This window comes from Hyposmocoma kahamanoa, unplaced genomic scaffold, assembly GCF_003589595.1.
Source record: "Hyposmocoma kahamanoa isolate Upper Pololo Valley unplaced genomic scaffold, ASM358959v1 170, whole genome shotgun sequence".
Classification (NCBI taxonomy): Eukaryota; Metazoa; Arthropoda; class Insecta; order Lepidoptera; family Cosmopterigidae; genus Hyposmocoma; species Hyposmocoma kahamanoa.
Window position 1 is genome coordinate 255389 of NW_020653614.1, and position 17361 is coordinate 272749.

Below are 17361 nucleotides of genomic sequence, written 5' to 3' on the forward strand. Positions count from 1 at the left end.
AAAGATACAAAGAAGAGAAAGAAGAAGAAAACTTAAAAAAAATTCCTTCGGTCCGGCAGGCTTCGAACCAACATTTTCTAGCAAACCGTGGCAGACCCTATGCCAACTAAGCCACGGAACGAACCAGTGGACGTCACGAATTTTCCTATATGCTTGTTCTGGTTTAAGATCTTTGTTTTGTTTTTTAACGGCATTATTGTTTTTTTGGCGTAGCGCCATCTGTGAGAAAACTATTTCTTCACTCATTCACCTTTAGAATTTAATTTTATTATCTTTTTTGGGCTCTCGCCTCTCTTAAGGCCCAAAAGATTAATTTCGAATTTTTAAATGGGAGAGGCGGTATTCCCCGGCCGCCTTCCGCATTCGTGCTGGAAGCGACACGCCACAGAAATTTAACCGCCTCAAGCTGTTAGCAAGGCTGACTGGAATTAAACCATTAGCGGACAAAATAAGGATTATTTCAGTGGAGGTCACATCCCACATGTCGGTGATCTCGTGCGCCAGGTCGAGATATTTCCGGCGTTATTATTGTTGTTATTGAAATTGTTGTATTAAATAAGGGGTTGAGATCGATATTTCTAGAAAAGATTGGTGCTACTATTATAGAAGCCTGTGATCAACAGCGTGCTGTTAATAACGATCATTGGCATTTAGACAAATAAAGCAATATAAAAACGATTAAAGAAAATTAATTACTTTTTAACAGTGCCCATTAAACTCTGACGGAGTTATAGCCTACTTTCAAACTAACTAAACAAATAAAATGTATTGGAATTAACTATTCGGATTTAAACAGTGAGTGTATATTTGTTATAGGAAATTAAAACTATTTTTCAAACAAACCAACGTTTCGCACCCTTTACAGGTCCCATAGTCAGGATTGACTGTTCAGTCGGTGGTGTGGGATAAACAGCAAAATATCTATATTTACAAAACAAACGGAATCACATTTCATCGGTAATTAAATATTAAATATGTAATTTCTCGATTTTCGACCATTATAGCAAATCTCAAGTTAAACTGGTCGATTTGAGGTGAAACCATTGACGACACCCGTCAATTCTTTCGAATTCGGGCTGGCCAATCGGAGCGCAGTTGTCACCGTAATGATTTGGCAGAATAGTTTTCAAGCAAATTAAATAACATTTCGTCTCTACTTCTGGTTATATGCTCGATGAGTATTTATTATCAATTGTAATGGCTTAGGTTCCATGGGATCAGTAAAGAGCCCGAAACGGTGGTTTGTAAAATAAATAGAACTATGGTATTAAACAATTACTGTCAAACAATTAATACGCTTCATACTTGCCTTGCATTACTGCCGCCAAGCAGCAATGTCAGCATTACTGTGTTGTGAAATTACAGGCGCACGGGACTTGTCAACATATATCTCAGGGTGACGGGCGCAGTGGCAGTGCACCTCAGATCTTTGCGATTTAAAGCTCTGAGTGGCACTGCAACTGTTATAGACAGGCGTGTATCTTACCATCGAGCACATGACGTGGTCGTCCCTTCACTTGATATTATAAAAAAAAGTAATTGAAGATTCCAGTACATTAACTCTGTAAGGGAACACAATGACTAAACAAGTGCTAACGTCATTCATTATATACAGTTATATTTCTAGGTATAACGTTAGATGCTAAATTTTAAATAATGCTTTTTAGTGGCAATGCAAATGTTAGTGGACTTTACCTCTAAACACTTTGTATAATAAAAAAAAATACTACCAAAAAAGGTGCCAGTATCTCGAAAGTTAGGACCCTGGAAAATTAAGCAATCGCAAAATTCGGAACTACATTGTATACTCGAGTGTTTTTTTGGATGTTTATATTGACGGATTGATTCATCTCACGAGACGGTCCATGGGCAAACCCGGCCCTGATGACGTCATCAACATGATATCGCCATTCTTCCGGTCATTAACTTGAAATGGACGGCTTCAAATTTAAATTCACTGTTATGTATAAACCAAACTGGATATCAAATGAGTATTACTAATTACAGGTATCTTATCACGGTATGAGTTCTATTTAGCCGATTTCAAAACGAGGAGATTTTTACTTCAACTGAATGTATTTTCGTTTTTTTTGTATGTATGATACGCGATAACTCCGGAATTTGGGAAGCGATTTTGATGATTGTTTTTTGTTCGAAAGAGGGCACCTCAGTAGACCCGTCTCAAAGGGTGGCAAATTAGGGGAGGAGAATCAAAGTCAAAGAATCAATTATTCCGTAGGTAAAATAAATTTACACTTGAAAACGTCACTTTTAAGATACTGCTCGTTCACGCTGACTTCCCTGAGAAGAACGAGCAAGAAAGTCTAGGGATTGCTCTTTTCAAATAACTTTGTAACTCATGCTGTTGGTGGAGTTAAGTCCTGTTGGTTGGAATGTAGTAGTATTAGTAATGTAGCCTGGATAGCAGTAATAGCCTCCGCAGCTGCCGCAGCCTCCATACATCTTAGTAAGTTTAGCAGTTCAAAAGGTGAAAGACCAGTTTTATAGGTATTTATTCAGGTTTAACAATAATATTATGACCTTTAAAATGTAAACGATGTAAATATAACTAGTAAAAGGTTCAAAAAGATGATGATGATGATGTTCGCTACCGCGATCGGGCAGGGAGTGCGGGTGGCACGAAACAAAATCAGAATACGTGACAAAATGGAACAATTGAAAATTTGAATTTAAATACTAGTGTGAGAATAAAATAAGAAATTTAAATAATAAGGTGGGATGACGATACAAAGAGGTCACACCGTCACAATTTTAAATGCTATGAAATACACTTTGAACTAAATTTGTATGGAATCTAGAGCCATGGCGTCTTTCCATACATCTTTATCTACCATGTAGTCTTCAATTTTGTAACATGACTTTTCAATTAAAATATTTATAATATAGTTTTTAAACTTCGAAAATGATAATTTTAATATATGCTGCGGAATCTTATTGTAAATACCATTGACTTACAATTATATGGACGTCGGGTCCGCTCTAAAACGTGTCCGAACTTATAGGGCGTTAAAATCGTATACAGAGCGTCATTCACGCTTTAGTCTTCGTTTGTTCGACTGACAGCGAAGCAAGCAAAATTAGACAGTACTGCGATGACATTACAATTTAAATTCAACGTTTTAGCTTTTTCATATTCCTTTACATGTCACTACGTTTAAATAGGTTGACTTGGGACATTAATTTCGTGGTTTTTGTAGTAGACCCGTCGTCCATTTATTTGTAAGTCAATGGTAAATACGTATACTAGAAACACAACTTATTGCAGTGTACATCGTGTACAGAGAATTGGTCTTGATTCCTTGCACTAGGCTAAGCCTATATCGCAAGTAATCAAAATTTCTTTGTTACCAGATAGAAGTTAACAAATTTGAATGATTGGCAAAATAGAAACAGAATACTAAAGAAGTTATCAATAAATTATTAGAATTAAACTTATTTTGCATTATAATGGAAAGGGTTGATGTAAATAAGATAATATATCTACTGAAAGCTGGCATCTGCCGCTGGCCAGTCAAACCGGGACCATGGAGAGTGGAACCTTTGAGAAATAAGGTATGTGACATCTGATACCCGGAGTCGGGACGTGGTAACAAACCTTTTCATTTTTAACGCACTCCCTCATAGCCCTGCACTAGGGAAACCCTATATCGCGGTTGCCATGGACACACACATAGGTTGACAACCACAAATTACACCCAACTCACGAGAGAAATAAATATAGACTATACAAATATTTCTCCCGACCCGGGAATCAAACCCGGGACCTCTGCGTGACCGTTCGGCCACGGATACCGTTAAACCTGTAATAATAGTAGAATACGTTTATTTGCCAGAATACAGTAAATATTACGAGCCTTGTTGCGTTCAAGAAACAGGTGTGCAAATATTAATGAAATTTAATGTGCGGTCTCTACGGTTTCAAAATAATGAACAACAGTATTTGTAATTTATAATACAGTACAGAGTATTAAAAGACCGTACTCAAAAGTCATTTATCCCCTAATTTGCCACTCTAAGAGGTGTAATATTTTCTACAAATTTAAATAGAACCACTTATGAGGTACCCCCTTTTTAACAAAAAAAGAATCATCAAATATATACATATATATAATAACTCAGTTATTCTTATAAATTACTTTGTGGTTGGTATAAAAGATTCACAATTTTGTCTATGATTGTAGTAGTAGAGCTCCTTGTGAAAAGACTTGCCTTTACCTATGACTGCCGCCAAGCAGTAATGTCACTGTTAATGCGGTCCGGTTTAGAAGGGTAGGGGTGTTGGTGCAGTTACAGGCACATGGGACTTGGCAGCTTATGTCACAGGGTGACGAACGCAGTGGCAGTGCCCCTAAGATCTTTGCGATTTAAAGCTCTGAATGGCACTGCAACTGTTATGGAGAGGCGTGTTGCTTACCACCAGATGCACGGCTTGTTCGACCCGTCACGTGATATTATAAAAATAGAAGTCGAAAGTAGCATATTTACCGGGGTATTTGAAACGCATCGAATTTGGTTGTTTTTTCCGGTACGTGGAAATGCAGCAAGCAATACTGAAAGCCCAAGCTTGCACTTGTGTTTGGGAAATAAACCATTATAATTATATTATTAAAGTTTGAAATGAATTTCTGTCTGTTGAGTCATAATAGTACGAGTCATGTTAACAAAACGATGTCGGCAATTTTTCCCCGCGGAATTCCCGCGCTGCGGTTCTGCAGTACTATACAATAGCGGCCGCCCTATAAGCGTTCCGTTAATGCGATCATGATGATATAGATTTATTCTTCATCTTATTTCGATAAAACTAATTCTTAATGAAGCAAAGTAAGTTTTGTAACAAAATAAAAACAAGTCATGTCACAATTCGCTAATGCACAGAACAATAAATTCTATAGAAGTACTTAGTTTGTGTGGTACGCGTGACAATAGGACGCGGAGTTCCACATACTTGAGCTCAGCGCAAATTATGGAAAAATGCCTTATTTCGCTACTTTGGAGTACAAAAATGATAGTAGCGCTTGTAATATTATCAATGGTAGCATTTCATATAATTGTTAAGTCTTTCTCATTTTATTTAATTTTATTAAATTTTCAATTTATCGTAAACGAAAATAAACTTCATTCGGCTGCAAAATGGTCGATTCTTTTTTGGAGAAGTAAATTTACACGCAATGATGGGCGTTCAAGTTTCAACGATATCACAACAGGGTAAAGTTTAAATTATATTACAGTCCAGAATTTGTTATTTCTTTTTAAATTAGAAACTACACCAATCATTATCAAGACTTTATAGTGTTTCAAATTATCAATGTGTGATTCTGATAGCAATCAAGGTTTACGGCACTCTATTGTTTTTATTTTTCCGTGATAATAGCCCTAAATGTTTTCGGGTTAATTGTGTACTATACTCCGATTCTTGAACTTGAGTCCTTGACCTGGACCAAGCGTTTTAAAATTTAAATATTATATTGAAAACTTCTTAAAAACACTTTTTTTACAACCACATCAATTGCCAGTAGTAACGGAATTTTTGAAACCAGAAGCAATTTAAAAAAATTAATTTCCCAAATTGATCCTACTGGGAATCGAACCCGAGACGCGTCCAGCGCCCCAATGTAAACCGTTAGGCCGTCGAGGTCGTCAAATTAGAATACAAGATATTTATTAGCTGAAAAATGTAGTTAACAATGCAGGTCTTGTAGTATATTATTTTAGATTGTACATTTCTCCAATACTTGGCATGCAAATATTTTACACAATTCATTATTTCACGTAGCATGCATTAAAGTTAAATTAAAAACAATAACATAAACTAACAAGAATAATTGGAATTTAACCAGAAAATAGGAAGTTAAAAATATAACCAACAACAGTTACATTTTACATTATCAAGTAAAAAATCATCAATATTGTAGTAGCATTGGGTAACTAACAAATTATGCAATTTTATTTTAACAGCATCCGGTAATTTATTAAACAATTTGGATGCTAATACGAACATCATTCTACTATAAAATTCCAAATTAGAGCGTCGTTTGACCCGTATTTCCATTATATTCCTTGTATTTCTGGAATATCTTGTTTTGACTATATTAAAGTTGCTTAGATTTTGTTTAACATAAACACAGGCCTCGTAAATATACATCGATGGTAGGGTTAATATCTTCAGTACCCTAAAGCAAGGTACAGAACTCTCGCGCTGACCCATACCAAACATGGCTCTGGCCACAGAACAATAAATACAGTGGAAGTGTTTAGTGAGCGTCTTGACGAGTGCCAACTTATAGGTCTCGAAAGGCCTATATGCGCAAGTTCTCAAAAATCCTAGAAAAATTCGTTATTGTGCTGTGCAAAAATGATAGCCTTACCAAAAATATTATCCGTGGTGATATTTCATATCATCGGAATGTCTCATTTTAATAAATTTTAAATTTTCCGTTTATCGAAATATTTTTTTGTTACAAGAAACGACAGTAAGTATGGTCGCTTCGTTTTTGGAGAACTAAATTAATAACACCAATTCGTCGTCGTTCAGCAATTAACCGCTAGATGGCAGCACATTGATTGAAATTTCAATATAATATCAAAACGTCGTAACTTGCAGTAATAGGTATTGATGATACTGAACTTTCAACGATACGCCAACAGGATAAAGCTTAAATTATATTAACAAATCCAGAATCTGTTATTTCTTTTTAAATTTGAAACTACGACCAATCAATATCAAGATTTTGTCGTGTTTCAGATTAAGAATGTGTAAGTTGTGGCGACGTCAGTTCTGATAGTAATCGAGGCTAGGCACTTCCATTCATTTTTTTCTTCCACGACCCTGATACATTTCGTCTGGGTTTTAAATAGTGGCTTAATATGTGTTGCAGCAGCATTTCCCCAATTACTTGATTAATAGATAATTAATTAACTAATTAATCGATTTTCGTTCTACTTTTTTATGATCATCATTAACGGGATGAATAAGTCATGCGCCTGGTGGTAAGTGGTACGTCTAATCTAATTGTAATAAGGTATAAATTTCAATGCTCCGTGACGCAGAAAGAAACACGGTCAGTCTCAATGCAATTTATACCTTATTTCAAATTGAAATAGTATAAAATGCACATTAACAAACTTAATCACTTTGTGACAAAAAGTTTCACCAGCACCCTTACCCTTCAAAAACGCAGTAATGCTCAGATTATACTGCTTGGCGGCAGAAATGAATTTGGTACGGTGGTTTAGTATGACTGTGGCATCACAGAACATTTACTCAAATATTTCGTATGCCCTTAAAAATATACATAATTTCATTAAGAAAGTAATATTAACCTCACAGCTAAGTCCAAACTCATGGTACCACGATTTCGTTTAACTAAGGTAAACGTTTCTTTCATGGGGAAGTGTATATGTTTTTACAATAAGATTCCGGAGCATATTTAAGATTATCATTCTCCAAGTTTATAAACTACAAAATTGAAAACTACGTGTTAGATAAAGATATATGGAAAGATGACATGACTCTAGCCCATCCACAGAAATTTAATTCAAAATTAAGTTTATTTGAAAAGAGCAATCTTGCTCGTTCTTCTCAAGGAAGTCAGCGTAGTGAACGAGCAGTAGCTTAAAAGTGACGTTTTCAAGTATAAATTTATTTTACCTACGGAATAAAATGATTCTTTGACTTTGGCAGTATTTCTTAGAAACTCTATGAGAAAGAATTCATCCAGGGAAGTAACGTGAATATTGTTACCGCGTTCCGATTTCGACGAACAAATGTGCAATTATGGACACAAAGAATTATCTTCTTTGTATCTCAGGGTGACGGGTGCACGAAAGGAGCCTCCCACTATGATATACCAGGCCCTTTCCTTGACGTCAGGCGTATCAATCCACTTCACGCCGGGTGGCAAATACTTTCCCCACGGTGGCAAGCATTATGGTGTATGCCATCGATAAGTTAAAAAGAAAAAGGGTGAATTGCGCAGTGGAAGTGCCCCTTAGATAATAGGTTCCCAAATTTTTTGGTTCACCACCAACTAAGGCAAGATAAAAAAGTTTCAACTACTACAAAAGATAATTGAAAACATGTATTTTTTATATTAACTTAACCATTGACTTACAAATAAATGGATGACGGGTCTAATACAAAAACCACGAAAAAAATGTCCCAAGTCAACCTATTTAAACATAGTGACATGTAAAGGAATACGAAAAAGCTAAAACGTTGAATTTAAATTGTAATGTCATCGCAGTACTGTCTAATTTTGCTTGCTTCGCTGTCAGTCGAACAAACGAAGACTAAAGCGTGAATGACGCTCTGTATACGATTTTAACGCCCTATAAGTTCGGACACTTTTTAGCGCGGACCCGACGTCCATATAATTGTAAGTCAATGAACTTAACATAAAAAAACAGAAGGACAAAAATTGTATACGTACGAAAGTCAGAGGAAGGAATGGTTCCAATCAGGGTGGTCTGAACACCCAGGTGGTTTTTTAGAAAACTATCCATGGTGGGTGCTCACTTCATTAGATCGAGAACAAAACGCAGCACGGAAAATCTGTACTTCGTTTATTGTAGAGAGGTACAATAATCACACAACCAGATATTTGGTATAAAGGTAAACGGCAGTATTGTGGAGTTGTCTTGTGCCCGGCGACTCGTTTTCGAATGTCCCTCCTAGCAATCAGCAGCCCTATTTATAAGGCGATATTCCCACAAGTCTGGCCCACGTGTCGTCAGCCGACCATCTTGTAAACAACTTTGTAAAAGAACACCTGCGTCGTTAGTGCTAAGGACTGGAGATGCGATGGCTTCGCAAACAATTTATGGAGCCAACTATATCATTGTCACTAATCACTGCACGTTTGCATACTCGTACCATGCGAGAGGAAAGAGTTTTATGCATCATAAGATATCAACTGCCTCCGTGGCCGAACGGTTACATGCTGGACTGCCACGCAGAGGTCCCGGGTCCTGTTCCCGGGCCGGGAGAAACATTTGTAAAGGGTGTAATTTGTGGTGGTCTATGAGGTAGCCGCGACGCAGGGTTTCTCTAGTGCGGGGCTAAGAGTGTGTAGGCGTTATTATTGTTACGTAGCGTGGTTTATACAGATAATTCAGTTTTTATTCACCGCCCTAGGACTTTTCGGTGCCCACATGTGTGGCACTAGTGGCACTGCTGCAACGTATATTGCAACTGTTATGGATAGGCGTGATGCTTACCAACCAGAGGCGCACGACTTGCTTATCCAATCACTTGATGCCATAAAAAATATATACCGCGGAACGAGACAACAAGTTAACAAACACCGACGTATGACGTAATAAAATTATACGTGTTTTTAAAGTCACTACAAACTGGATTTTGTACTTATAAAAAAATCAACAAAATGTCAAATCTGTAAGCCAAAATATTCATAAACTAATCCACTCTAACTTATACGCAATAACTTGGGCCGAACATTCGAAATTCAAAACAAATAATCTTTATTACATACAATCGTCAAGCTTTTTCGATGAATTAGATTCCCATGAGAACAACGAGCACGAAACTGTACTGAAAATGAACTTAAAATGCGATGGAATACATTTTGAATCAAAGTGTGGAGTCCCGAGACACATATGCAGTTCCCCATAAAATAATATTTTACTTTAGTCAAGAAAACGTGGTACAGGATCAAGAGCATATCAAGCTTGACACTTAAGACTTAAATCCAACTCTATGCCGCTTACGATAAGAACAGTCCAAAGTACAAAGTGTCAAGCTTGATGTGCTCTTGACTGTACTAGAGTTTTTCAGACTCGAGACTTTTGAAAATTAAATTAAATAGTAATTAAAAATCTAATAAACCAACAGTCCTTTTTAATTCTAGTTACATGGATGTGGTAACAGTGTGAAGTGGAGCTTAGTCCGTGATCTTCAGTAAAATATGTGGTAGTTGAAGAGTGATAGTAACAAATTCAGATACTCTCTATGAGAAACGCACACGTTTTTTTTCTTACGTACCCACTCTAAAAGTGATAAAATAACTTCCATAAATATTTTTTGATTTTGTAATTCGTGTTATTTAGAACTTAATTGAAGTATCATGTTTTGACTGCCTAAATGCGTAGTCTATAAGTCTGGAAATCTACTTTGGAAACAGTCTTCGAAAGTTTCGTTTTTCGTGGAATTTTCCAGACCGCACGGATTCGGAAATGATTGAAAGATCTATGTGTACGATTATGAGTTTGGAATTATTTTTTTTATAATACCAAGTGACTGGGCGAACAAGTCGTGCACCTGGTGGTAAGCTCTATCCATAACAGTTGCAGTGCCACTCAGAGTTTTAAATCTTTAAGTCTTTTTAGACATGACCAGAACCTTTGACTCAGTTGCACATAATATACTCCTGACTAAATTAGAGCACAGTCGAATACGGGATACGGGAAAAATAGGTTAGAATGTGTAGAAATAACTCGACTTTTAACAGAAAACTGTATTGAAATTTATGAACCCAATTTTAAAGTAAGTAAGTAATTTAAGTACAATAATTACGGAGTTCCCCAAGGTAGTGTACTTGGTCCCCTGCTGTTCCTATTATATTTTAATGACATATGTGAATGCTCGGAACATGATATATTTCGTTTTGCGGAGGATGTATCAGTGGTTGTCACTTTTCCAATATATTCAACATTTTAAGAACACAATAATGAATTATTGAAAACATTGACATTGATAATTGGATAACTACAAAAAAATAATCTTGAAATAAATTTATCTAAGACTAATGTAACGAATTTTAATAATATACGGAATCATATCTATGAATTACAACGGACAAGTTTTGCAAATCGCCACAGACGTGACATTTCTAGGATTAATTGTAGATTATTGCTGAATTGGAAACAACAAACAGAGAAAGTGTGCACTAAAATAAATAGATTTGCTTTTGCTCTGTACAAATTGACAAGAGTGGCAAATAAATGCACTACATATATGCAATGACAGCGTATTTCGCGTATGTAAAATTTGTACCCAGATATGGCTTTATTATTTAGGGAAACGGCACGGACTTTGGGAAAGCTTTTAGTACTCAAAAGAGGAGTATACGAGCCATCTACAACTTAGCACCAGATGCATCTTGTCGCCCCCATTTTAAAACGCTAAAAACATTAACTCTGCCATATTTGTACGGTCAACGGCACATCAGTGTACACATTTTTGTTCGAAAATCGCCGCCTGTGTAGCTTGATGTGCTGGCGTATGTACATATCAGAAGCTAAGCTTTGTAAAGACGAATTAACATTAATTTAAACGGGCTAAGGACATGACTGCTAGAAGCCTACGAAGCCCCAATCAAGTACTAAGTACAAATCCTAAGACTAAAGGCTTCCAAAAGAACTATTACGCAATGTGATTTTTAATAAGCTACTGTGTTAAATTACTTCCTTTGATCAGTTTTACAAAAGAACTGCGCAAATGGGTCCTAGAAAAATAATTTTATTCATAATTAGATTATTAAAGGAACAAACCAGCGGACCTCACGAATTTGTTTACGTGTTTGTTGTTGTGTCTTTGTATTAGGATTTTTCAACGACTTTTTAGCCGTAGCGTCATCTATGAGAAATCTTAACTATTTCGTCACCCAGTTAAATACCTTTACAGCTACCAGCGCTGGCTAGAGATGTCGCTATTCATTGTTTTTAAATATTCAGTTATTTTTGTTCAGTTCACGATTTTTTCAAATATAAAGACGATCCGTATCGATGCATTATGTTAATCTTGATTCAGCTTATCTAATTTATTAATGAATTTGTATTATAATATATTTTATTAATATATTTGCATGCTTTTGCCAAGGCTAAATAGGATCATTTAAAGTTCATCAATTAAATTTTAACATCAACATTTAGCGCCCAGTCACACGAGGCTAAAGATTTCGCGCTAAGACCGCCCAATTACCACGCCTTCATGTACATTAATGGCAAATCTGAATTCTATTTACTAGGCAACAACATTTAAATTCCTCTGAATAATACAATCGCGCGGTCGCCGCGCGGGCCGCCGCGAAGACCAAGTTCAAGCCCGGGTCGCCTGCGTGCCCGAGACGCTCATTTAAGTTAAAACGTAGAAGCTAAACGAATAGAGCGTATTTTGCCATGACAGTTAGACGCACGCGGTCATGGCGATTTGTGAGCGCGATGAAATTCATGTCGAATGCGCCCTTATAATGTACCTTCCCTATTCATAGCGAATAAATGAGATTTAAACTGATTTGAAAGATCTTAGAGGCACTGCCTCAGCGCCCGTCACCCTGAGACATAAGTTGACAAGTCCCATGTGCCTGTAATTTCACCAACACCCTTATCCATCAAAACCGGAACGCAGTAATAATTTACTGCGAGCTACTGGTACTCTGATATGATTAGGTAAGCACGCGTCTATATTCCATTAAAAATTTAATTAACTTAACCAATAACAGACAAATTGAAGTTATTACTTAGTTAACGCGTTAGTTAATAGCTTAACTGTTACATTCGGTTATTAGCAGAACAATAGTTTAACCCTTAACGTAATTAGGTCATATCTTCAAAATGACAACTGCTAAGATATAATGACATTAGCAAGCCTAGAGTTTCTTGCTCATTCTTCTCAGGGGAATCTGCCTTACGAATGAGCGGCAGAGTTTAATGAATGTGAAGATATTCACTCGGTTTTAGGGTCCATTGAAAAGCGTCACAGCCAAAAGGCTGCGCTCGGCGGTGAGATTATCAGAGTGGATCTTTTTACATACGCCACAGCCGCACACACGACGTTCACTCTAATTACGTTCAATATTTAATGTTTGCTTTGTTGTGTGTAAATTTATTTTTATTTCAGTTATCTTGTTATTTAATTTAATTTTTTGTTTTAATTTAGCTTTATCTTTTTTTTTGTAACTGTGACAAATAGATGCAATTCTACGAACTTTTGAAACGAACGAAGCTTTGAAACTTCCTTTTTTGTTGTTATAAATAAACAAATTTTAGAAGAAACTATCAAAAACAACAAAAAAGTCTTCACGTGTTATTTGCGCAAAACGTGTTTGTTGACACATTAAAATAAGTAAATATTAAACAACGTTACATACGTTGTTCTGATCCCAAAGTAAGTATTTAAAGCACTTGTGTTGTGGAAATTGGAAATAACTAAGGTACTACAAACACCCAGACCCGAGACAATGTAGAAAAGTTATGCTATAGAATGTATTAAATGTTCTAAAAATATTAAAAATGCTAAAGGATATAAAATGCGAATAATTGTTATACTGACCCGGCCCGGAATCGAACCAGGGATGCTGACACCATGAATCCGGTGTGCATTCCACGCCACTCGACCGCGGAGGTCGTAAAGATCCGATTTTATTCACACTCAGTCACTGTAAAATCATATTATTTAGTATAGTTCTCTGATTATCACTAAGTTTATGGAAAACATCGCGCATTTGCATTGGAAGTGGTGAAATTCGTTCAAAGAGTTGCAAGACATTTTTAATAATGTCTGTTAATAATGTCTTTGAAATAATAGTTATTTGTTACGCAAGGCTGCAAAGTTGTCGTGACGCGAGTGCTTGTATTGACCTGAGCAAGCGAAGCGTCATAAATTAGCATTCAAAAATAAAATCCTGAGCGTAGCGATGGCTTCCAGTCACGAGCGAAACAACTTTGCTGCCGAGCGAAACACTCAACACTTCACGTCACTATAGCTAAGAAAATGGTAGATGAAATAAAAACAGTTGCACTATAACAAATCAGTTTTAATAAACACAATTAGTTATTATTGTCAACTATAATAAGAATAAAATCAACAACGGATTTATATTACATAAATAATATACGACAAATCGCGTAGTTGAACGTGTCGTTATGTTTTTTTTCATTGAAAGAAAAAGTTAGGTGCACCACAGTCCATCGTCAAGTTCGAACTTCAGAAACCTTTTCCACGCTAGTGTGGAAAAAACGCTTTTGCACGCAGATTTCTAATGAGAAATAAAGCCTTTCCGAGCTAGTGAGGTGACAAGATTATTTGTGTTTGACATTCTACTGTAGTGAATTTAGTCGATAACTTTCTTATGCTTAAATAGGTTTTAGTTTAGTTTATAAAATTTCACATATATACGTAGAGTCCGGATTATTTTTATGACTTTCATGTAATAAATGTTTTTTTTGTTCATAAATATAATAAGGAAAAGGTTTGGAAACCATACAGCCACGTTTTGGCAAATTTTTCTGCTTTATATTTTAGTATGAATAGGCATACGCCAAATCTTCAATCAATTCTTTATTATATAGGCATAAAGCTTCGTCTTCATTGGGTCATCATTAAGAGTGGGATCAATGCGTCAGTTCCAATTATCGTCAATTCCGAATATTTTACCAATTCCGATTAAATCCAATTCCATTCATCCATGATCTTTCATAGTATTTTTTAGTAACAGTAGAGCTTCTTGTGAATGAGTTTATCCAAGAGAGTGAGAAGCTACTCAAGACACTGAAACTTACATTGATATTTATAATTTTATAATGTTCCATATTTGTTTTTCATTTTGTAATACCAAATGACGGGACGAATAAGCCGTGTGTCTGGTGGTAAGCGACACGTCTATCCATAACAGTTGCAGACCCACTCAGGGCTTTGAATCACAAAAGTTAAAGCACTGTCATCCTGAGACATAAATTGATATATCCAATGTGCCTGTAATTTCACCAGCACCCTTACCCTTCCAAACCTCACGCTCACAATACTGCTTGGTGGCAGAAATAGGTAAGGTGGCAGTACTTCCCTGGACGAACTTCACAAGGAGCTTTACTGCCTTTTCAATTGGGGCATTATTTAAATGTGCATGTTCCATGGCGACCTCACAGTCACTTTCCATCAGGAGGTCAATACGGACTTCAATTTTTTAATGCAAAAAATGTTTCTTAATAACAATTTTTATTTATTATATTATCGTATTCAAACTTGATTCTGACGTCAAAACAAGATGACTTTTTACCTTTTTAGCGTGTCGTTTTTATAGCACTGCTTTCTCTACCACGTGGTTTATTTACGTATATCTCATGTCTATTGAATGAGCGTTTTTCGTGTTAATAAATAATGTTATATAAAACTGTAATAGGTATATATTTTAATTTAAACAACACAGCTTTATACAAATAATTACAAATAAGGAAGGAAATTTGACTTCTTGATCGTCTCCTCCAGAACAATGAGTCATAAATTAACTGGAAATTATTGTGCACAATGTATATACGCATGTGGACTCAATATCCTTAATGACTTTTTAATATCATTATTTAATATTCGTTAAATAAAATGTTTTTCCTCATACAAATTGTAGAGTCAATTGCGTTGTACTTTTGAATATAACTTGGCTTGCGTTTTTTAAATTGTAAAAACCGAAATATATTTCGTGATAGATATGGAAAGTTTGGTACACAAAAGATGCAGTAGAATAAAGTAGTCATAAGGTATATTATTGAATATCACTGACGCCTCTATTTATTTTAATAAACCAGCTTACTATACTGTAGCCAAATCGGATGTGGAATAAATGTCAACAAACAAAAACATGTTTAACATCTCTCAGACTGTTTTATACTTACCATTATAAGCTATATAGAACCTTGGCAAAGCTACAAGTTTTCTTATTTTACTATAAAATATAAACTATGCGAATATATAATAATTACTATTGTATATCATTGATAAATTATTGCCATGACCTACTGGGATCATAAAACGTATTAATAATTGTGAGACAAAGCCACTTTCCTCAATTTCAAAACTATTGTAAAGAGTAAATCACCCTCTCTGTCTAAATATAATAGCCCCACAGGGTCCAATAAAGCGCTGTTAACCTAGCATTTATTATTTCCATGCTATGTAACATTATGGTAAATGCAATAAAGAATTGAAAGAATAATATCAATATTTTTTCCTCAAAATAATGTCTGTGATGAATTTTTTTCAACAGACGTTTGAAAACACGAGTCAGCAGTTCGAAAGCAACATAAAAATTTCTCTTAAAAAAGATCTTTACATAGTTAGTAAACTAGAGCATTGATTGCCCGGAATAAATAAAAAACAAAATTGAACAAACCAGTTGCAAAAATCCGATGCTCTCCTGTTCTTTAGTTTCAGTGGCGATCTCCTCGCTTTTGTCGAGCTGATCCATATCGTACGACTCGCCCTTGTGGTCCACAAAACGTTTCGCTTGCCCCTTCATCACTTATATATATTATTAAATACTTATTAATAAAAAAAAATCGGGAGTAATTCCCGCGCGCTACACCTCGCGAGGTAACACGCGACACGTGCTTTCTCGTCAGCAGTCGCCACGGCACTGACCGCTCTTCGAGCTTGCCGGTGGTTTATAAAGTTCGCCATAATAACGTTCAGGATAACACACTGGAACTTGGCCGTTGTTGGATAAACTCAAACTCAATCTTCACCTATTTCATTCCACTACTCAAGTAGTAGAGTTCTTTGTGAAAGAGTTCGTCTAGAAAAGAACCTTACTAAGCTATTTCAAATGTAATACTAGATAAATTACTTAAAAAGCGTTGGTCAGTTCAATACTTAATAATTCAATTTTTTTTAAACACAATACAAAACAATACGAAATAATTTGTTTACAAATGAATTGTGTAGGTACATTACAATTTAAATTACGACAAAGAACCAGGTAACACAACTCAGTTGTAGCAGAGAATTTCCTACGATTCCTGCACTAAGCAAAGCCTGTCTCGCAGGTAACCGATAAAAGCATTGTTACTGTTAAAGAAAAATTGTACATATTATAATCAAGCATTATTATTATTATAATTATTAATACAAAGATCGAATACTCAGAAGAAAATTCCTTCGATCCGGTCGGATTCGAACCGACTTCTTCTTGCATACCGTGCCAGACGCCATACCAACTAAGCCACGGAATGAACCAACGGACCTCACGAATTTTCCTATGTGCTTGCGTCGTGTCTTTGTATTTAGTTTTTCAACGACTTTTTAGTCGTAGCTCCATCTATGAGAAATCTATGAAATATTTATCACCCAGTTAGTACCTTTACAGCTACCAGTCCTGGCGAAAGATGTCCCTATCCACTGTATTAATTCAATAAAAATTTAATTCATTTTTATTATCTCATATTATTATATTATATTAGATAATTCCATTTCTAATTCGATACAAATTGGTTACCTTTATAAAGAATGAGGCTGTGTGTTTATGTCAGCGTTTGTATAAGTGTGTGCGTGCGCGTGCGCGCGCGCGCCTGTGTGTGTGTGTGTGTGTGTGTGTGTGTGTGTGTGTGTGTGTGTGT

At 35.8% G+C, this 17361-nt stretch overlaps 1 protein-coding gene across 2 annotated transcripts in view; it reads right to left on the reverse strand.

Moving 5' to 3' along the window:
• The window catches only part of LOC113225701 (multidrug resistance protein homolog 49-like), a 77890-nt gene extending 61585 nt beyond the window's left edge, over positions 1-16305 (reverse strand). For both annotated transcript variants that reach the window (XR_003310037.1, XM_026458102.1), the window contains exon 1: positions 16140-16305. Coding sequence is in view for 1 of the 2 variants with exons in the window: in XM_026458102.1 (XP_026313887.1) it covers positions 16140-16265 (126 nt within the window). In the remaining variant the exon portion in view is untranslated. The remainder of the gene's footprint in view (positions 1-16139) is intronic.
• Positions 16306-17361: the final 1056 nt, after the last annotated feature.